We start from the raw sequence: 22,522 nt of genomic DNA on the forward strand, positions 1-22,522 counted from the left end.
GGAAGGAAGGAAGGAAGGAGGGAGGGAGGGAGGGAGGGAGGGAGGGAGGGAGAGAAGGAAGGAAGGAAGGAAGGAAGGAAGGAAGGAAGGAAGGAAGGAAGGAAGGAAGTTAGTTAGTTAGTTAGTTGCCGGGAGCTGGAAAGACAGCTCAGTGGTTAAGAGCACTTGCTGCTCTTAAAAGCAGAGGATCTCAATAGGCACTGTACATACATGGTGCAGAGATATATGCACAAGCAAAACTCATACACATATAATAAAACAAACAAATTTTTTAAAAAATTAACTTGGTGCTTTAAATTTCTATTTCAATTAATAAAAATGAGAGGTACATTTTTAAAGAAAACTGAAGTCCACTTCACCAGATGGCACTTCCTTCTAACAGTGTCACTTAATAACTTGCAAGATAAAAATATCATAGAGTATTCTACAGTAAAACAGCATCATCTTCTCAATAATGCAGAGCAAAGACTCACCTTTTTAATTTCCTTATAGAGTTCTAACTGTAACCTTGGAAGATTAGAATCCATCAAAGCCTGCAAAGAAATAGAAGAGACTTGTTATAGAAGATATATTCTACCTATAGTTCTAATTCTACCCATAAAGCTAAATGATAACCAAAAATTCAAATTTTAAGAAAAAGTAACATAACAGAAACTAAATAAGAAGCTATATTTTTTAAGAAAAAAGGAAATGTATATAAAAATTATAGAGTATTCTAAATATAGGTCTTTACTTGGATAAAAACAGAAAAAGAATTTAACATTTATACTAATCAAATACTATATAATATCAGATTAAATTAACCCTAAAGCTTCCATAGTCAACAGTCAGTCTTCACTCGTTCACCTGACCAGCTCAGGTAGGCTACGGGAGCTATACTTGTAAGATCTGACAAGGGAACATGTAACACAGAATCATCTTTTTTGAAGTTCTAAACTTCAAAAATGATGAGGATATTCACAACTGCCACTCCCTGACCCACCCAGGTCTCAGTGTCAGCTAGGAAGTCTTACAGTCCTTAGAGCTCATTTCTTGACCTTCCCTGATCACTTCAGAGCTAACTCAGAAATAAGATATGATGGTTTGACTGAAAATGGCCCCACAGGCCATAGGGAATGGCGCTATTAAGAGATGTGGCCTTGTTGGAGGAAGTGTGTCACTAGGGATGGGCTTTGAGGTTTCAGATGCTCAAGACAGGGCCAATGTCAGTCTTTCTTCTTGTTGCCAGTGCTGATACAGAACTCTATGCTACCTCTCAAGCACCATGTCTGCCTGCGTGCTGTTATGTTTCCCACCATGATGATGGACTAAACCTCTGAACTGTGAGCCAGCCCCAACTAAGTGTTTTCCTTTACAAGAGTTGCTGTGGTCATGGTGCCTATTCACAGCAATAAAAATCTAATTAAAACATAAGGTCCATGTATCTGACTTCAAGCCATAATCACGGCTAATGGCATGAAGTCCATATTAGAGAAAAGCACCCTATTCTTGCCCCGAAGAACTTTCTCTTCTAAAATGGCATGTCAAAAATATGGAGAGAAAGTGGCCCATTTCTGCTTTTCAGTTACATGCAGCACCTGATATCTAGAGACCGAAGAGAGATGGTTAGCTCTGTCAACCTAACGTAACCTAGATTAACTGAGAATAGTCTCAGTAAGATACTGTCTCAATCAGGCTGTCCTGTGGGCACATTTGTGAGGGGCTATTTTGATTGTCTTAATTGATCTGGGATGATCAAGAGTGAAAATGAGCAGCAGAACTGCCTAAGTTTTAGACCCAGGACAGATGAAAAGTAGCAAAAGCTGAAAAATAAGCACCCATACTTTTTTTTTCCTCTCTGCCCTTGACTGTGGCTGTGACCAGCTACTTTGAGTTCTAGTTGCTTAGAGTTCTCTAGAGTGATGAACTGTAACCTCAAGTTCTAAGTTAAATCCTTTCTCCCTTCAGTTTTTTGCCAGGATATTTTATCACAGCAACAGAGATAAAACTAGGACACAGGGATCATCCACTAGGCCATGAGTTTCAGAATTAAAACAGAGGCACACTTAGGAAAACTGATTCAGAAGGAGTATAACATTCTACCAACTTTTAAAAACAAATTCATTTTACATGGTATGCACTCACTGATAGGTGGATATTAGCCCAAAAGCTCACAATACCTAAGATACAACTACAGACCACATGAAACTCAAGAAGAAGGAAGACTAAAGTGTGGGTGCTTCAGTCCTTCTTAGAAGGAGTAACAAAATACTCACAGAAGCAAGTATGGAAACAAAGTGTGGAACAGAGACTGGAGGAGGGACAGCCTAGAGACTGCCCCACCTGGGGATCCATCCCATGTGCAGTGACCAAAATGCAGACACTTGTGGATGTCAGGAAGTGCATGCTAATAGGAGCCTGATATACCTATTTCCTGAGAGGCTCTGCCAGAGCCTGACATATACAGAGGCAGATGCTCACAGCTAACCATTGAACTGATCACAGGATTCCCAATGGAGGAGTTAGAGAGAAGACTGAAGGAGCTGAAAGGGTTTGTGGCCCCATGGGGAGAGCAACAATACCAACCAACCAGAGCTCCCAGGGTCTAAACCGCCAGCCTGGGAACATACATGGAGGGACCCATGGCTCCAGCTGTATATGTAGTTGAAGATGGCCTTATCAGGCATCAGTGGGAGAGGAAAGCCTTGGTCCTGGGAAGGCCGGATGCCCCAGTGTGAAGGAATTCGAGGGCAGGGAGGCAGGAATGGGTAGATGAGTGGGGGCATACCCTCATAGAAGTAGGAGGAAGAGAGGGATTTTTTTGGGGGGGGCGGCGAGGATAGGGGATAACATCTAAAAGGTAAATAAATAAAATATCAAAAATAAAACAAAACAAAAAATTCATTTTATGTGTGCCTGAGTGTATGTATGTGTACAGTGTGTGTGTGTGTGTGTGTGTGTGTGTGTGTGTGTGTGTGTGTGTATAGGAACATGCAGAGGTCAGAAGAAGGCACTGGATCCCCTGAAATTTGGATTACAAGTGGTTATAAGCCAACTTATGGTACTGGAAACTGAACTTAGGTCTTCTGCAAAAGCAGTAACCTCTCTTCTTAACCAATCTCTCTGGCCCCACCAGCAAATTTCAGACTCTCATTCTACTGCTGTAGTTTGAACAAAAGAAGCAAATCAAGCTGACAAACTTTTAAAAGACTACTTTCAAATAAAATTTAAGAGTACATCAAATCCTGCTTTAGCTATATAAATGTTTTGTACACCAAAACCTGCTGTATTTTGTAGTAGAGAAAATAAAAGCTTCTCTGTTAATGGTGGAGCATGGCTCATCATCCTTGAGTCCTTCATGGGGTGATGAAAGAGCTCACTACAGCTTCCTCTCCCCCTAATTCTCAATGTGCCTCCACACATGGCTAACAAACAAACACCATCCTAGCTCATGCCTTCCCCTCACCTGAGGTCCTTCTTTTCATTTCCTATCAGAACTGGCTACCACACAAAGCCAGTGATCTCTGTAAGAGGCCCTCATTTTCTACCAAGACACAAACAACTTAAACTGACCCTCAAGACACACCATTTTCCACAGCCTGAGACAGGCCTACTCTCCTCTCTGAGACAAACCTCCAGGTAGTAGTTAGCAATGGGAAGGTCTTTCCTACCTCCGGGATACCACCGCCTCCATCTCCCTGGGGAAACTTACTTCCTTCTTGCTGCTGTGCTCTTTATACCATGGGTTATTTTTGGACACATTCACTTCACCACGCAAGACTATAAATCACTTGAAGGCAGGAACACACTACCTGGCTATCAGAACGCAGCATATTTTGAACACAAAAGACAAGTAATACCTGCCCACTTTCTGGGCTAGAAATTGTTCTTTATAATACATACACCAATTCTTTCAAGAAAACAAAAGTCCTAGACTACAGAGTGAACCATTCTGGCATGAAGCCATCCCATTCTCCCACCTTGCCTCGCCTTTCCTCTATCACAGTGAATATATCCAGTTGGATTCTGGTCTACCCTACTGGCTTACCCTGAATATTGCAGCAGTTGAAAAGGCAGAAATATGAAAACAGCTACAAGCAGGAGAGAAAGAATGAGATTGGCCTGACTTATACTCAGGGCTATGCTGTAAGAGCTGGAATCCCTGCCATCAACTAGAAATCACAAAGAAACAGAAAGTAGAGATAGGCAGCCAAAGATCCAGAACAAAGCTGCAAACTACAACAATGTTCTTTGTTTTAGTGGCCTCAAACATGCAGCACCAAGCCATCCCGACCAGCAGCAGCTTCAGTAATAAGCCACTGCAAATGAGAGGTTTGAAAGAAAACATTGCCTGCACTTGAAATAACAAGGATATGGGCAACTTAAGAGTCACATTGTTCTCTCTGCCCTTCCTAACACCCACCTGCCAACCAAAGCAACTTGTAATAGCTCTGATTTTTTTTGTTTTGTTTCTTTTTGGGTTTTTTGTTTTGTTTTTTAATCTCCAAAGACCCAAAGATCAAGAGCTGAAATGTCAAAGAAAGCCTCCTGATCCTGAGTAATGACAGCAATCGTGTCTGGACTTGGGGAATAAAAAACTGAAATAGGACATATGTGAGCCATGTGAGTGTCACTAATGTACCGACTGTGTAAATTAGGTGGAATCCATCCAGCCATTAGGCCAACCTGAGTCACAAATACAACCCTGTACTGGATGGGTTTTGTCTACTTGACACAGCTCAAGTTCTTTGGAAGAACCTCAAATGAAGGAAAATGCAGTGCTACCCCTGGGTAGGTGTATTGGGTTGTAAAAGAAAGCAGGCTGAGCAAGCCATAAGGAACAAGCCAGTAAGCAGTGTTCCTCCATGGCTTCTGCTTGAGTTCCTGTGCTGGCTTTCTTTTGGTCATGGTGTTTATCACACCAATAGAGAGCAAACTAAGATAGGCATCATGTGCAGGTGCTTAGGAAGTAGCAGGAGCAATATCCCAAAGACTGCCCCATTTCAACCATTCCTCAACCTCAACAGAGATTGATGGAAACCTGAGCACCAGAGAAGTCAGCTTCTGACCACAGAGCATGCTAACCATGTCCTGGTCATATGGGAAGAACTCCTTAGGCAAGGGGATTCCATGGATCCATTAACACAAAGTGGAAAGTAACAAGGAACTGACGTGCCACACTTTGCCATGTAACTGAGCAAGAGTAAGAATGCCATTATTCACGGGAATGTCTCACCATACAAACACATCAACATGTTCACACATGAGCCAAAGAGACAGCTTCCATTTATAACTAAGAAAACTTAGGTTCATGAAAAGTAAGTACATTCTCATCAAGTTGTTCAGTTACTAAGTGAAAGAAATCACTCTGCCTGGGCCTGGAGAATCATAGAGAGAATTACAGAAGGCCATCTGAAACCCTGTCCCCAACAGACAGGGTAAGACATCTTGAGTAAGGCTGAACTCATGAAGGAACAGAGAAGATAACTGCATGTCTGGTCTAAAACATGGTGCTTTAAAAAGAAGGACCCAGGAAAAAAGTGAAAGGGCTGCTCTGCTTTAACACTAACAGAGAGGGAAATAACCATTGTTAGGTGAGAGTTTCTGGTTCATCCAGAAGCTAGGATTGAGGAAAACAGCCTTCAGGGAGAAGGGAGAGACGGTGTATCATACAGTGATTGAAATTTCAGCACTGTGACTCAACTCAGGAGGGGGAGGGGCAGAAGGAATATGAAGGGCCAAAGAAAAAGGATCCATCCGTGCACAGAAAAGTGAGGTACGCATTCTCTTTACTTGTCTTTCAGAAACAATTTAGGAAGGAAATGTTGAGAATTACGCCGCAGAGCCTACCTTCATGCTAGTCAACCTGAGGCAGAAGTAACACTAAAGACACTAGTTCCAAAGCCCCACTCACACAAAGCAATGTCAGAGACAACCAGGACAGGCATGGGACTCCCGAGAGGTACATGTCAGAATGATAAAAACAAAGCTGACTCTTGTAAAACATTAAAAATGAGAACAGAAACTAGGCATGGTGGCTCATATTTTAAATCCTAGCACTCAAGAGAGCAGAAGCAGGTAGATTCCTCTGAGTTCAAGGCCAGCACAATCTACACAATGAGTTCCTGGACAGTCATGCTACACAGTAAGACAATGTCTCAAAAAAAAAACAAAACCAAAACCAAACAAACAAACAAACAAAAAACAGAAAAGAATGAGGGCAGGGAAGGAGGACTTCAATCTTTTCTCACAGAAGAAAACTGAACAAAGAAACACACTGGAGCTGCCGTGGTCTGCACTCAGTATTAGGAAGCAATGACATAGTGAAACAGGTGCCCAGTTTTCTCACTCCTTCTGGCCCTGCAACTGAGTGGCTACTGCTTCCTGGATCCATTATCCTGTCTGTACTCTCCTTTCTCCCCAGTCAGGTCATGCTACCTTCAATTAACCTAACCTGAGAAGCTACACCTTTACCAACAAGAAGTACTGTCTGACCTCCATTAGGAGGGGCAGGAAAAGAAAGGAAGGAAGGCATGCAAGACTTCATTTGCCCATACCCACCTCTGTACCCCCAGAGCGCTAAGGTTTTCAAGCAATGCCCAAACAAAAATGGCAGCCTGCAGAGACATTCCTCTTAAGAAATAGGTGGTCAGTGGTCCTTCAGAATGGACCTATGTACTACAAGGGTACAAAAGAAACAGTTCCTGCTGATGGAACACATCTAGCTGTTTTTGGGAAAATATCCCAGGTCCTCCAAGCCACATGCCCAAAATGAAAAATATGTAGATATTCTGAGGATGCTTTACTCAAAGCAAGAGAATGCTCATCAAAAGCTTTGTCACTTAGCACATGACAACTACAGGGGCACACCATCATGCCATTGTGGGCACTTACTTTGATGACTTTGTTGAGGCACTCATCAGCCACCATTCTGACATCTGACTCTGCATCATCACTGCACAGCAGAAACAGTTCCATAGCGATGCCCAAGAGTTTCTGAAATTCTGGAGAATTTCTAAGTGAAAAAAGAAAGAGAGAGGTTGTCATTGTCATGATGGAGCTAAGAGAACTGATGACAAAATGCAGTGAGAGATCTAAATGGAATTTTAGAATGAGAAAAAATACTTCATAAAAATGAAGGATATCTGCAAAAAGGTGGACTTCAGTGAGCAGCATATTGGTACTGGTCCCCTTTTCTTTTTAAGATTTCATTTAAATGCCTTTAGAAGATACTGTCTAGGATTCTCAAATCTCAGATAATCATATATTTTGTAAAAAGGTTATGTTTACTTTTAGATAGTATCCTTGAAGCCTTGAAAAACCAAGAAGCCAATATCTCCTTTATTTCTTTTTATAATCTTACTTTCAATGTGTACCAAGGTCCAACTACATTTCCCTAGATTGCACAGACTCACAAGGCTTTTCTGTTGCAAGGAACACAACAGTTGTGTTTTGGTATCACAAAAGCTGGAATCTGGGTACTATTTGTGAAGTATTTTAGTAAGTTTAGTTGAGAGCACCTGTTTGGTATGTCATGGTCCAACAAGCTAAACCCATCCATTAGAAGAAGAGGCTGGTGGGTCATGTGAGTAGAACTCTAAAGTATCTCAAAGGCATATATAACACAAGGCATATTCTGGAAGTGATCCTGGTGACATAAGAACAGGGTGTGCCATTTCTAAAATACCAAAAGCAGACTGTTGTACTAAGATCTGAATCTAAAAGACTCTGACCTATACAGTCACCTTCTCTTTCACCTCTAGTAAAAAGAGTTCTAGCTTGTGATTTTAATTCCAGAACCAGGGAGGCAGAGGCAGGGGGATCTTTATGAGTTCAAGACAAGCTAGAGCTACACAAAGAGATTCTGTCTCAAAAAGAGTTGAAAGACATTTATAAACCCAAGAGAAAGAAAAGGAATCAATAATGTTCAACACATACAAAGCAAGAAGACGTGGTGCTCAGCAATGCCGTAGAACTTATAGGTAAGGAATACAGTAATAAACTAGGGTATAAGGAGGAAAACCTGATGCTAGAGACTTTCCCTCAGACATCAATCTTAACAGTGCCAAAACAGAAGGTTAATGACAGCCCTATGCATGAGCTCAGGATTGCTTCTAGTAGCATCAATATAAAAAAAAGGCAAGGTTAATTATTTAACAAACCTATCCAAAATATAATTTCTACATGAGGTTAGCAAGTAACAGCAGACCTGATGACCTAATTTCTTTTTTTTTAAATTTTTTTATTGGATGTTTTATTTACATTTCATATGCTGTCCCCTTACCCCATCCCCCACCCACCCAGGAACCCCCTATCCCCTCACCCCTCCTCCTTCTTCTCTGTGGATGTAACCTCTATCTACCCCCCCACTCCCACCTCCCCACCCTCAAAATTCCCACCCCCTGGGGCATCCAGCCTTCATGAGGTCAAGGTTCTCTTGAATCCCAACTCAATTCTTCAAAGTTAGAAAAGGAAATTCTCAAATTCATATGGAATAACAAAAAACCCAGGATATCGAAAACTATTCTCAACAATAAAAGAACTTCGGGAGGAATCACCATCCCTGACCTCAAGCTGTACTACAGAGCAATAGTGATAAAAACTACCTGGTATTGGTACAGAGACAGGCAGGAAGATCAATGGAATAGAATTGAAGACCCAAAAATGAACCCACACTCCTATGGTCACTTGATCTTTGACAAAGGAGCTAAAACTGTCCAGTGGAAAAAGGACAGCATTTTCAACAAATGGTGCTGGTTCAACTGGAGGACAACATGTAGAAGAATGAAAATTGATCCATTCTTATCTCCTTGTACAAAGCTCAAGTCTAAGTGGATAAAGGACCTCCACATAAAACCAGATACACTGAAACTAATAGAAGAGAAGGTGGGGAAGAGTCTTGAATACTTGGGCATAGGGGAAAAGTTCCTGAATAGAACACCAGTGGCATATGCTCTAAGATCAAGAATTGACAAATAAAGCCGGGCGGTGGTGGCGCACGCCTTTAATCCCAGCACTTGGGAGGCAGAGGCAGGCGGATTTCTGAGTTCGAGAGTTCGAGGCTAGCCTGGTCTACAGCATGAGTTCCAGGACAGCCAGGGCTACACAGAGAAACCCTGTCTCGAAAAACCAAAAAAAAAAAAAGAATTGACAAATAAGACTTCATAAAATTGCAAAGTTTCTGTAAGCCAAAGGACACTGTCAATAGGACAAAACAACAACCAACAAATTGGGAAAAGATCTTTACCAATCCTTCATCTGATAGAGGACTAATATCCAATATATACAAAGAACTCAAGAAATTAGACTCCAGACAACCAAATTATCCTATTAAAAAATGGGGTATAGAGCTTAACAAAGAATTTTCAACGGAAGAAACTCGAATGGCCAAGAAGCACCTAAAGAAATGTTCAGTGTCCTTAGTCATCAGGGAAATGCAAATCAAAACAACCCTGAGATTCCATCTCACACCAGTCAGAATGGCTAAGATTAAAAACTCAGGTGATAGTAGATGCTGGCGAGGGTGTGGAGAAAGAGGAACACTCCTCCACTGTTGGTGGGACTGCAAGATGATGCAACCACTTTGGAAATCAGTGTGGCAGTTCCTCAGAAAATTGGACATAGCATTACCTGAGGATCCAGCTATACCACTCCTAGGCATATACCCAGAAGATGCTCGAACATATAACAAGGACATATGCTCAACTATGTTCATAGCAGCCTTATTTATAATAGCCAGGAGCTGGAAAGAACCCAGATGTCCTTCAACTGAGGAATGGATTCAAAACATGTGGTATATTTACACAATGGAGCATTACTCAGCTATTAAAAACAATGAATTCGAGAGGTTCCTAGGTAAATGGATGGAACTAGAAATTATCATCCTGAGTGAGGTAAGCCAATCACAAAAGAACACACATGGTATTCACTCACTGATTATTGGATATTAGCCCAGAACCTTGAAATGCCCAAGATGCAACTCACAGGCCACATGAAGCTCATAAAGAAGGAAGACCAAGTGGGGGTGATTCGGTCCTTCTTAGAAGGAGCAACAAAATACTCAAGGGAGCAAATATGGAGACAAAGTGAGGGACAGAAACTGAAGGAGGGGCCGTCTGGAGACCATTCCACCTGGGTATCCATCCCATGTGCAGTCACCAAAGGTAGATGCTGATGTGGAAGTCAGGAAGTGCATGCTGATAAGAGCCTGATATGGATGTCTCCTCAGAGGTCTGCAAGAGTCTGACATATTCAGAGGCAGATGCTCACAACTAGCCATTGAACTGATCATGGGGTTCTCAATGGAGGAGTTAGAGTGAAGACTGAAGGAGCTGAAAGAATTTGCAGCACCATGAGGAGAGCAACAATACCAACCAACCACAGCTCCCAGGGTCTAAACCACTAGCCTGGGAGCACTTAGGGAGGGATCCAGGGGTTCAGTTGAATAGGTAAGAGTGGAGGGCCCTGCTGGGCATAGGTGGAAGAAGAGAACCTTGACCTAATTTCAATATTCAGAACACACATCATGAAAAGAGAGAACCAACACCTGAAAATTGGCCTCTAACTTACACACAAGAACTATGTCAATGTACACCCATTGACATAACACACACACAATCAACCAATCAACATAAAACCAAGAAAAAAGAAAGAAAAAAGAAAAGACTGTGCTGTATAGCAAGATCCTTCAGAGTCAGGAAATTCTGAAGGAATGCTTGTTATGACTGCTGGGCGTGGTGGCACATGCCTTTATTCCCAGTACTAAGGAGTGGCTGGGCATGGTGGTACATGCCTTTATTCCCAGTACTAAGGAGAGAGAAGTAGGAAATCTCTGTGAGTTCGAGGCCAGCCTGATCTACATAGTAAGTTTAAGGACTGGCAGGACTAAAGAAACTCCATTTCAAAAAACAAAGAAAGAAACAAAAAGACTCAGGAAGTAAGCAACTCAGAAGTCTCAGGAAGTCCCTGAAATTTACCAGATTCATAATGACCGTCTCTCCCAAGTGTGCTGGATAGTTTTATGTCAGCTTGACACAAGCTAGAATCATTTTAGAAGAGGGAATTTCAACATATAAAATGCCCTTACCAGTTTGGCTTATAGTACTTTTTTTTTTTAATTAATGATTGACATGGAAGGACCTAGTTTGTTGTGGGTGATCCCAATCCTGGGTTGGTGGTCCTGGGTGCTATAATAAGCAGGCATAAACCATGAGAGGAAGCCAGTAAGCAGCACTCCTCCATTACCTCTGTATAAGTTCTTGCCCTGACTTCCCTCAGTGATGGGCTGTGATGTAGAAGTATAGGCTGAAATAAACCCTTCCCTCCCTAACTTGCTTTTAGTCAAGTGTTTTATCACAATAGAAATCCTGACTAAGATACCTGGGTTATATAAGTAGTAAGGACTAAGGACTGTTGAGGGAAGGGAAACTCCTAAAATATTAAAGTCTAAGTTGTACAGAGAGTTCCAGGGTTCTAGCTTTAGTGAGCTGTCTCCCATGCCAGGGTGAGATTTTGGTGATGCACTGCCTTTTGAATCATCCATGATCTTATAAGTAACCACTCACCCATACCACTGTAAGTAACCCTTATGCATTCACTGATTCACCAAGTTGGATTTTAGAGGCATCAATACTTTGGTCTGTTAATTCTTCTCTATGGGTTGAGTAAACATTTGCTTATATCTCCCCCAAAAACAATATCATGGAACAGACTGAGACACATACATGAGACACACATCTGTAATCCCAGCACTCAAGCAGCACAGGCAAGAGGATCACTAGTTCTAGATCAGTACATAATCTTGTCTCAGAAAGAGACACACACAGACACACAGATACACACACACATACACAGAGAGAGAAAGAGAGAGAGAGAGAGAGAGAGAGAGAGAGAGAGAGAGAGAGAGAGACACACACAGAGGTCTCTTATGGTTATCCATCTGCCAGCATAGATGCTATTTTCACTACTCTTCAATCCTTTGGGTAGATCCTGATTCTATCTGGCATCATTTTCAATCTGCTTGAAACACTTCCTTTAAAATGCCTTAAACTCATTGCTTTGACAGACAGAAGGTATTTCTCAGTGGTATCTGAAAACCTCTTTATTTCACCTTTTCATTTGATAAGAGATTTTTACTGAGGAAAGCATGCCTTACAAATAGCACTTCCCTGGGTTTTGGCAGGCATTTCCTATGAGAAGTAGGCTGCTTCCTTATTTTAGCTCAGGCTCAGCCTTTTTCCTGTCTAATTTCTTCTTCCCATACCCTCAACCTTTTGCTTCTTAGATATAAAAAATAGTTTTTAATGTTTATTATCGTTCTAGTGTTTCTGTATGCTAACCTAGTTTAATTTCTGGCCCAATATTGACTAATTGTTCTTGTTACAAATTTTAACCTCCTACACTTCATTGCATTTATGATTGATTTTTGTTGTAGATAACATTTCTATCTATCTCTATTGTGGCCCCGAGTATCTTTCCTCTGACAAAAATTCTGATGATTTTAGTTGACAATGTGGATGGTGAAATGTCCTATTTATTTCATCATGGCTATGGCTGCTATAGCAAACTCCCACAGACTGGATGGCTTAAAGCACAACATATATCTATCTCATGGTTCTCGTAACTGAACTCCATGCTGGCGCACAAATGGAAGACTAGAAGAGGAGAGCACAGAGATGCCATGTTTCCCTTCCCATACCTTATCCTCTGAATCTCTACAATCTGCCTGTTCCTGAGCTATAATCTTTGTAGCAAGTCAGAAAATGTTAGTATTTTCTTGAGTTCTGCAAGCCACTCTAGCACACCACAAACTCCTCAACCTAGAGAGGAGGGTCACACAAATCTCAGACTAGTCATTCAGTAACCTCCCACAAGCCAGTGACTGGTACATGAAGAGCAGTCCATGAGACAAAGCTGTATAACTTTGTGGGATGTGACATTAACCCCAAGAAAACTAAGTAAACACTGAATTAACCCACTAAAATGGTCTCAGTTACAGAATGGGGGACTAGATCTTCAACATATAGACTGGGTTGGGAAGATACACATTCAGTCCATAACAACTAAATAAAGATAAACTTTTATTATAGAAGACATGAAATAAACATTGAGCCCAACCTGATTCCTTTCTTCTTTTCTTTTTCAGAAGCAGTCATGCTTTTACAAACCTGGGCTAGTCTCTAAGTCATGAACCTCCTGCCTCTGCCTGAGTAGTAGCCTAGTCAAATTTCTTTCTTCAAGTGTGTGTGTGTGTGTGTGTGTGTGTGTGTGTGTGTGTGTGTAGGATAATACTCTGCTCTTTAAAGATTCACCCTACAGACTGTTAAGCCTTTCATTTATATAAATTGCCAATACCTTCCCCAAGTTAAATTTACTCTCTGTTTTAATTATGGGGGATTTTGAAATTTAAACTATATTCTAAAGCCATGTGTCCTAGCTAGTTTTCTGTCCAAGGTGACATAAGCTAAACTTGTCTTTGAGGAAACTTCAATTGATAAAATGCCTCCATAAAATGGGACTTTAGGCAGAAGAGCCTATAGGCCATTTTCTTAAATAATGATTGATGGGGAAGGGCCAGGCTCATTGTGGGTGGGAATGAGCCCACCCCTGGGGTAATGGTCCTGGCTTCTATAAGAAAGTAGGCCGATCAAGCCATGAAGAACAAGCCAGTAAGTAGTACCCCTGCCTCCACAGTGTGCATGAGACCCTGTCCTGATTTCCATCAGTGATAGACTTTTACATGCATATGTAAGTGAAAGTTGCTTTTGATCATGGTATTTCATCACAGCAATGGAAACTCTAAGAGATCAGGTCTATAATCTAAGCATTCAGGAGGTAGAAGCAAGAAGAGCAGGAATTCAAGGTCATCTTTTGGTATACAATGAGTTTGAGGCTATCCTGGGCTAAATGAGGCCTTGCCTCAAACAAACAAACAAACAAACAAACAAACAAACAAACAGTAGGAGGCTCAGTGGATAAGAGCCCTTGCTAGTCTTGCAGAGAGGACCTAGGTTTGTTTCCCAGCACTCACACAGCAACTTATGACCATCTTTAATTCCCGTTCCAGGGACTCCAGTGCTTTCTTATGGTCTCTGTGGGTGCCAGGCACATACAGGGAACAAATATATAAATGTGGACAAAACACTCATGAACATAAAATAAAAATAAATAAATCTTAAAAGAATGCAAATTAAATTATCAACATGCCATTCAATTATCATATGACTAAAATTTTCATATGTAAGATAACAAAAAGAAAACATTACTCATGAGAGAACCCAGATACCGTTATAACACAGCTACAAAGGTGGTAAAAACATCTTCATTTTAAATGGATTTTTCTTGATGCAGGGTTTTGCTATGTTGCCCAGGCTAATCCCAAATTCAAGCTCCTCCTGTCTCTGCCTGCCAAATACTGGGATTACAAGCATGTACCATTCTACACTTAGTCTAAATGAACTTTTAAGAGCTAGCTAGGGGTACAAAACATACTAATGCATTAAGAGTGAAAACACGGAGTTATAGATATAGGATAGATTTGGGGGGTGGGGGGGTTCAAGGCAGAGTTTCTTTGTGTAAGCTCTAGCCATCATGGAACTTACTCTGCGGACCAGGCTGACTTCAACAGTCACCTGCCTCTGCCTCCCAAGTGCTGGGGTTAAAGGAATGCACTACCACCACCCAGCAACCAGTTTTTATTTCTTTTGTTGTTGTTCTTTGTTTTCTGGGGGCTTTTTGTTTTTGTTTTTGTTTTGCGAGACAAGGTTTCTTTGTGTGGGTCCTGGAACTAGCTCCGTAGTCCAGGCTAGCCCTGAACTCACAAAGATCTGCCTGTCTCTGCCTCCTGAATGCCAGGTTACAGGTATATCCACCACCATGCTACTCAGTAATTACCAGAGAGATCTTTTAAATAAAGAAAGTAAAACAACAAAAACAAAAAGAACCAAAAACAAAAAGAAAGGAAGAGGCTGGAGAGATGATTCAGCACTGGCTACCCAGCAACCCATCTATAATGGGGTCTGATGCCCTCTTCTGTCATGGAGGCATGCATGCAAGTAGAGTATATATATATATACACACTATAAATCTTTTTAACAAAAAAAAAGCCAATTACCTGAGAGACTGTGCCACAATGTTTTCACATATTGTTAGACAATGATTCACACGATCCTTCTTGGTGGCTGAGAGTTCCTTCTTTCTACAAAAAACGAAAGGGAAAGAAATGAGCATCAACTGAGGTGACTACTTCATTTGTTTCTATATTTCTTTCATTCCTAAGTATGTCTTGGCTACTACTAGCAAATTATAAACTCCATGCTGGGAAGAAGGCAGCATGAGGAAGGGATGATGACAGATGAGTTTCCTCACACGTTACTCAGAAACATCAGAGATATGAAAAAAAAAAGCCGCTTATTTTCCCCATCACAGAGAACGGGGGAAAGTGAAGTGCCTACAATAAGGCGGGGAGGAAAACAGGCAACACAGGCACCATAAAATGATAAAACCAAAGGTGAAGGAGATTGCGCAAATTTCCTGCACAGAAAAGACCCAATACCTGACTTATGCCAGTAAAGAATCTCTCAGTACCAGGGTCAGTGAGTATGTCTCCATTTCTTTCCTAAAAGGGACTTTTCCTGACAAGTCACACAGCTGCTGATCACCCACCAAAATTTGCCTAGCAACAAGCACATAACTTGCTCCCACAGATGGATTGGGAATGCAAGTGATATACAGAATTCCTATTGTATCTGTGTGTCCTAGTTATCTTCTTCCAATCAGAACAAACATGCCCAACACTCAAGTATCAAGTATATAGATAAAGACAGTAAGAAGAGTGCAGAACAGCATGGCAGCATCTCGGGTCCCTATATGATCTTCAGAAGCACAGGCTCCCACACTGCCCATCCTCACAAGAAGCTCACTGCAGCAACACTCTTCACCTGATAAAAGATAAACAAAATGCAATAGCCAAACTTGAGGAAAGAACTTAGTAAGACTCCGATGAGCAACACGTTCTTTTTAGAACATGCTGAAACAAGCAAAACTGTAAGAATTAAAATATGACCAGTAATGTCAGGGGTGAGAAGATGACAGCAAAGAAGCATAGGGAGCTTTGAGTAGCGACAGAACCAATCTAAATCCTGAGTATGGGAAAGGTAAGACAGCTTAAATGGTAAAAATTACTTGCCATACAAGCCTGAGGACAAAAATGTGATCCCTGGAGCCCACAATAGAAAAAAACTAACTCTACTGCTGTCCTCTGACCGCCACATGTGTTCCTTTGCACATGGGACATACAAGCACACACTCAAACACTTGACATGTGCATGCATACCTAATAATAATAATAAATTAAATCTATGAATCCTGATTACGGTAGTCACAGGGATTGCATTAGTCAAATCTCAGAATTGTATACCAAACAGAACATTTCCTCATAATGTAAAGAAAATACTAAGAGAATACAAGGCTTTCTTCTCTAAATCACTTGTAATAAGCCTCTGTTGCAACAGTTTAGATTTTTACCTCCTTTATAATAGCCATTAGGATGCTCAGAGAACACCAACCACCTTAAACATTTCAGGAAGCAAACTAAATCACCACCCATTATTATCCTTTGATTTGCACAGGAAAAATCTGTCCCAGGTTTTAAATGAACCAAACTTACATATGTCTTAAGGTGGTCATGTTACACCAGTGCCAAGTAGTGACAAAAAGAAGGCTGACTGATGCTGGTGATATGGCTCAGCAGTTAAGCAAACTGCTATTCTTCCAGAGGTCCTGAGTTCAATTCCCTTCAATTCCCAGCAACCACATGATGGCTTATGACCATCAAATAGGGCATCGGTTGCCCTCTTCTGGCATGCTGGTGTACATGCAGCAAAACAATCATACATTCATTAAAAAAGTAAATAAAGAAATAAATGGAAATAAAAAGGAAGGCTGGTAACACTGAACTCAGTGACCTAATTACAGTTATTATGGAAACATTATCTGAGATTTTCAGTGACCTCAGATCCAAAGCCTAAACATCCAAACTGACCAAATCCCTTTGCTCTGGCCAACTTTCCCCAATTCTAACTGATAGAACTCGGCTAACTCAGACAACATGGTAACTAGGTACTCCTGACAGCTCTACCATGATCAATGGTATATGGCTGCCCAAAGAAGCAGGCCTGAGCCTCATCCACTTTCAAGAGGAAAGACTACCATGACTATTTGGAGGGAATGGGGTTGTCATAAAGTGATTTCCAAAGACACTTCAGGCTTTGACATGTTTATGAGGCAGCTGACAGAAGCAGCATGTCAACATGCCAACTATCCCGTAGTTACAAATTACTGTATGGGGTTGTATCACTTAGTAGAATCATGGAGGAAGTGGTTATTAAAAAAAGAGTTTAAGGAAAAAAATCAGCCCTGAAAAGATGACTTAGTAGTTAAAACATTTGCTGTACAAAGGGGCCAAATCCAGATCCCGAGAACCCATTTAAATGCCAAGCGACAACAGCAGCAGTCACTTGTGATTCCAGCATTAAAAGGTAGAGACGGGCCTTGAGTCCTTGAGCTAACTGGCTATCAGTACAAAGCCTGAGTTTGACTAAGAGACCCTGCCACAAAGAACAAAGTAGAAAATATAAGGAAGATTCCTGACATCAACCTTAGGCTTCCATACTCTAAAACACACCCATACATACATGTATGCCTCCATATAAACACCACACAAATAAACACATTAAAAAAAAGATTTAAAAAAACAAGAACTTTATACCAATTCCATGTCTAATCAACTAGTGAGGCCTATGGAGCATTTATCCTACTTCTTTGAAGTGATACAAATGAGTTGGAAAAAGTTTTCTCTGGCGTTCATTCTCACTCTCCCTCCTTCATGAGATAACCCCAAAGGATAAAGGTAGCAAAAAACGTTATGATACCACCTCTTATGGCCTGCCACCTTGGACTGACTGAGTCAAGCTTATCAAACTATGACTTAAAGACAATACCAATCTTAACAATGAGATGAAAATTCGTAATTCTGTTTGAGGCACTAGGCACCGTGGGGGAAACTCTTATTTACCAAGGGTCCTTCTCCAGGTCCTGCTGGCGCTTCTGCAAATGTGCTCCTTAGATTATATCTCCAGAAGTGAGGGTTTAGAGACCACATCTTATCTACATTACTAGCACTCCGCACCCACACTATACACTATTCTACAAGAATATCTACAAGAGCTCATCAAATAAAGTAAATTCCCAATGTGGGAGAATCTATTAAAGAAATTGTGAGTACTAGTTTCTTGGATGAATCTTTGGAGACTTGGAAGATAAACAACAATGATCCTTAACTTTACACTTGTGTGTCTAAAACCAAGAAATCAAAGAATGTCTTGATTGGATTACCCATCCTAAATCTGGGTAATACCTTCTGCTGGCAGGCAGCTCACATAAATGGACACGGAAGGAAGATTCTGCTGCTTGTTCTCGTGCCCTCATCTCCATAGCTAATCCATCTATCACAGTGGTTACAAACCATCCTAATGCTGAGACCCTTTAATAAAGTTCCTCAGTTCACAATGAACCCCACCATAAATTATTTTCATTGTACAGTATTTCATAACTGTAAATTTTGCTACTGTTATGAATCACAATGTAAACATCTGTGTTTTCCAATAGTCTTAGGTGACTTACGTGAAAGGGCGGTTGAACCCCTAAATGGGTAATGACTCACATGTTGAGAACTGATTCATCCTGTTGCTGAGGGATTCCTTAACTGGTGTTAGAACCTACTTTTTCAGAACTCCAATACAGACTAAGGACCCCACAGCTCTCTAGAAATCTTCCAGGACTCCAGCACCAGACTGGGACTGCTGAGACATTCAATCTGAACTGCAGGATTCTTGGCCTTTCTGTCAGAGAAAAGTCATTGTTGGTTTGCAAGACCACATCTTGTAAACCAACATAAAAAAAAAAATCCCCTTTTAAAAATGTATATGTGTGGGGGGAGGGAAGATGGGATAGGGGGTTTCCGAACCAGAGACCTGAAAAAGGGAAAATATTTGAAATGTAAATAAAGAAAGTATCCAATTAAAAAACAAGTTATTTCAGACTGGGACCTAGGCCAGGTGTGGTGGTGAGGGCTGCAGTTCTAGCACTAAGAGCCAGAGATGAGGCAGGAGGACCTTGACTTCTTGAGAGAGCTAGACTGAGTTCCAGGCCAGCCAGGAATGAGAGAAGAGGGGAAGGTGCTTTACAGAACTCAGCTGGAAGATGTATGACAAACAACTGCAGCTTTATCATTTCTATTCTCTTTCTTCTCTTTTAAACTAAAGGTTAAAGGGCCAGAGTTCCCTATAGGTTGGAAAGTATTGGTAAGGAATGAGGATGAGAGGTAGCCTGAGGTCAAACTGATTCGTTGAATTGAGACAAGGTCTTGCTCTGTATATTCAAGGCTCTTCTCAAATTCTGGAGTCTCTTGCTTCAGTCTCTTGAATGCTGCCAAGTTATAATATTGGGATGATGTTCTAATTGACTGAGAAGTCTGTAATAGAGGTCCTGGCTTCTGACCTGCAGAGCATACCAGAAGGATTTTCATTTTCTGATATTCCTGGCTAGTGTAATCTCTGTTCTGAGGGTGCCTTCTGACCCTAATACTTTAAATAAGAGTATCTGGTATGCTGAGAGGAGATACTTGTTATAAGGCTGTAAAACTATCTTTTATTCTCCTGGAGTAATTGTCTCCAAGGCTTACTGCCTCTGTCCATTAACCTAGGCTTAGTCCTTGAAGGTGCTAACCTCCATATAATGTAATTTATGCCTAGAATATTTTCAACTTCTGAGACTTACTGCTCCATAAGCTCACCCTTTCTTGTTCTTTCTGATCTCTGGCTTGCTGATTCAACTCAGCTGTTCTGGCTCAAACTCCTCTCCTAGCTGAATGACTGAATCCAGCTTCTCTCTCTTGGCCTCTCCTGAGTTGGCTCTGCTTGGCCTCATACTAATTTTGGAAATCTGTTCTAATCTTCTGGCTCCTTCTCATTCTCTGGTTTGTTCTATCTTCATCTGTGTCTAGCTTGTCCTCTCTCTGTAACCTATCACTGTCCAGGTAAAACTGCCTCCTTCCTCTCTCTGCCCTCCCTCCCCCTCAAGTAGCTTCCCTTTCCTTTCTCTTCTGGTGAGAGTTGGGAAGATCCTGTTCTAGCAAATCTTGCTCTGATTCATCACTTTGTCTGCCATTCAATTAGACTTCTTCTACAGACTACTTTTATCCTCACTGATTGGGATTAAAGGTGCGTACTAAGGGTGTTTTTTTCTGCCTCATTCTGTCCAATAAGAAAACCTGATAATAAATAAATAAATAAATAAATAAATAAATAAATAATCTGTAGCTATTTCATTCCTTATGGAATTAGATGGAATTTTTAGAAGTCAGACTGATTTGTTTTTTTTTATGAAAAATAAAACAGCTCAGAATAGCAACTGTATCAATAGGGTAAAAACAACCCTGGCTCTTCAACCACTTGAAACTACATCTTCAAAACGAAAACAAGCTTCAGACAGATTATTCTAAGTGTGCAATAAAGCAATCTACAAAGGCTCACATTGAGGAGCATGTAAAATCCAGGCTCTAGAGCACATTGTAACAATTTTTTAACTTATCTAAGAATTATTTCTAAAAATATAAATTCAGGCCCTCATATCTCAATTCTTTTTTTAAAAAAGATTTATTTTATTTATATGAGTACACTGTAGCTGTCTTCAGATACACCAGAAGAGGGCATCAGATCCAATTACAGATGGTTGTGAGCCACCATGTGGTTGCTGGGAATTGAACTCAGGACCTTTGGAAGAACAGTTAGTGTTCTTAATTACTGAGCCATCTCTCCAGCCCCCATATCTAAATTCTTAACTTTAGAATTACACTAATTGTTCTTTTTAAAATGTGATTACAGGGAATGGAGAGATGTCTCAATGGTTATGAGTGCTTGCTGCTAATCCAAAGAACCCAAGTTCAGTTCCTAGGACCTATATCAGGTGGCTCACAACCACCTCTACTCCAGAAACATGGAATCCAATGCCCTCTTTAGGGTACATGCACTCATGTGCATAGACTTACACACACACACACACACACACTCACAGACAGACACACACTCACAGACAGACAGACACACACACACACCTAATGAAAAATAATATTTTTTAACAACAGGATTTCACATTAAGAGATGAGGGTAGACTGGACCACTCAAGGAATTTGAAAACATTTCTCCTCCTCCTCCTGCTCTTCCTCCTCCACGTGTGCGAGCGCACGTGCATACACACACACATACACACTCATTGCTGGGGGCAAGACTGAGGTCTAGAAGCTGTCCTGTCCCTAGGAAGCAGAGCCGACTGGAGCAGGAATGCATAGCTTCTGATTCTCCAACAGCGGCTCTCTGATTTTTGTCAAGTCCTATGCTTACATGAGAGTGTTGCTGCACATTCAGACCACTTTCAGAAAGGTTTGTGGTCTGGTTTGGTTTCAAGAAAGAAGGGGGTCCTGGTTGTCCTGAAACTCTGTAGACCAGGCTAGCCTCAAACTCACAGAGATCTACCTGCCTCTGGCTCCCAAGTACTGGGATTAAAGGCATGTGCCACCACCACCTAACTAGAAAGATTTTTTTTTTTAAATGTATATGAGTACACTGTGGCTACCTTCAGACACACCAGAAAAGCGCATCAGATCCCATTACAGATGGTTGTGAGCCACCATGTGGTTCCTGTGAATCAAATTCAGGACCTCTGGAAGAGCTATCAGTGCTCTTAACCGCTGAGCCATCTCTCCAGCACCAGAAGATTTTTGTTTTTTAAAGGTTAAATCACCACCTGATTTGGAATTACAGATATACTTTCTCAAGAAGTGATAATACTGAAAAACTACACTTAAACACACACTCATACACACACACACACACACACACACACCACATAGCATCACTTAGACTATCAAAATTCATGATCTTTTAAGCAACAAAGCCCTTTAGTCTTTCAATAGCAAAGGACTATGATGTAACAGTATCATCTATGGGAGACAGAAGAAGCCATCTAGGAAAGACACAAGAGTCAGTATGAAAGACAAAGGTTCTTCAAATACAAAGACAGACTGGGGCATAATGTACTGTACAATGAAAAGTATTATTAGCAAGAGACAGTACTTATTTTAAGATAACTAGAGCCAAACATGGTGAACACCTTCAATCCTAGAATGTAGGGAGTAGAGACAGGAAAATCACAGCATGCTCAAGGCCAGCATGAGCTACAACACAAAACTCTGTCTTAAACAGATAAACAACCCCAGGGGGAAAAAAAAAAAACGAGAACTAATTATGCCAAAAGATCCTACCATGCCTGTGGTGGTGACACACACCTTTAATCCCAGCAGTTGGGAGGCAGAGGCAGGTGGATCTCTGTGAGTTCTAGGCCAGCCTGCTCTACAGAGCGAGTTCCAGGACAGCCAGGGCTACAAAGAAAGAAAGAGAGAGAGAGAGAGAGAGAGAGAGAGAGAGAG

General features: G+C 41.1%; 1 protein-coding gene across 4 annotated transcripts in view; it reads right to left on the bottom strand.

Annotated features, from left to right (window-relative positions):
• Htt (huntingtin) overlaps nt 1-22,522 on the bottom strand; it is a 140,813-nt gene that overhangs the window by 108,514 nt on the left and 9,777 nt on the right. For all 4 annotated transcript variants that reach the window (XM_028758313.1, XM_028758315.1, XM_028758314.1 and 1 more), the window contains exons 2-4: nt 15,092-15,175; nt 6,874-6,994; nt 474-533 (exon numbers count right to left, since the gene is read on the bottom strand). In XM_028758313.1, coding sequence (XP_028614146.1) covers nt 474-533; nt 6,874-6,994; nt 15,092-15,175 — 265 coding nt within the window. The remainder of the gene's footprint in view (nt 1-473; nt 534-6,873; nt 6,995-15,091; nt 15,176-22,522) is intronic.

This window comes from Grammomys surdaster, unplaced genomic scaffold, assembly GCF_004785775.1.
Source record: "Grammomys surdaster isolate TR1022 unplaced genomic scaffold, NIH_TR_1.0 126187, whole genome shotgun sequence".
Lineage (NCBI taxonomy): Eukaryota > Metazoa > Chordata > Mammalia > Rodentia > Muridae > Grammomys > Grammomys surdaster.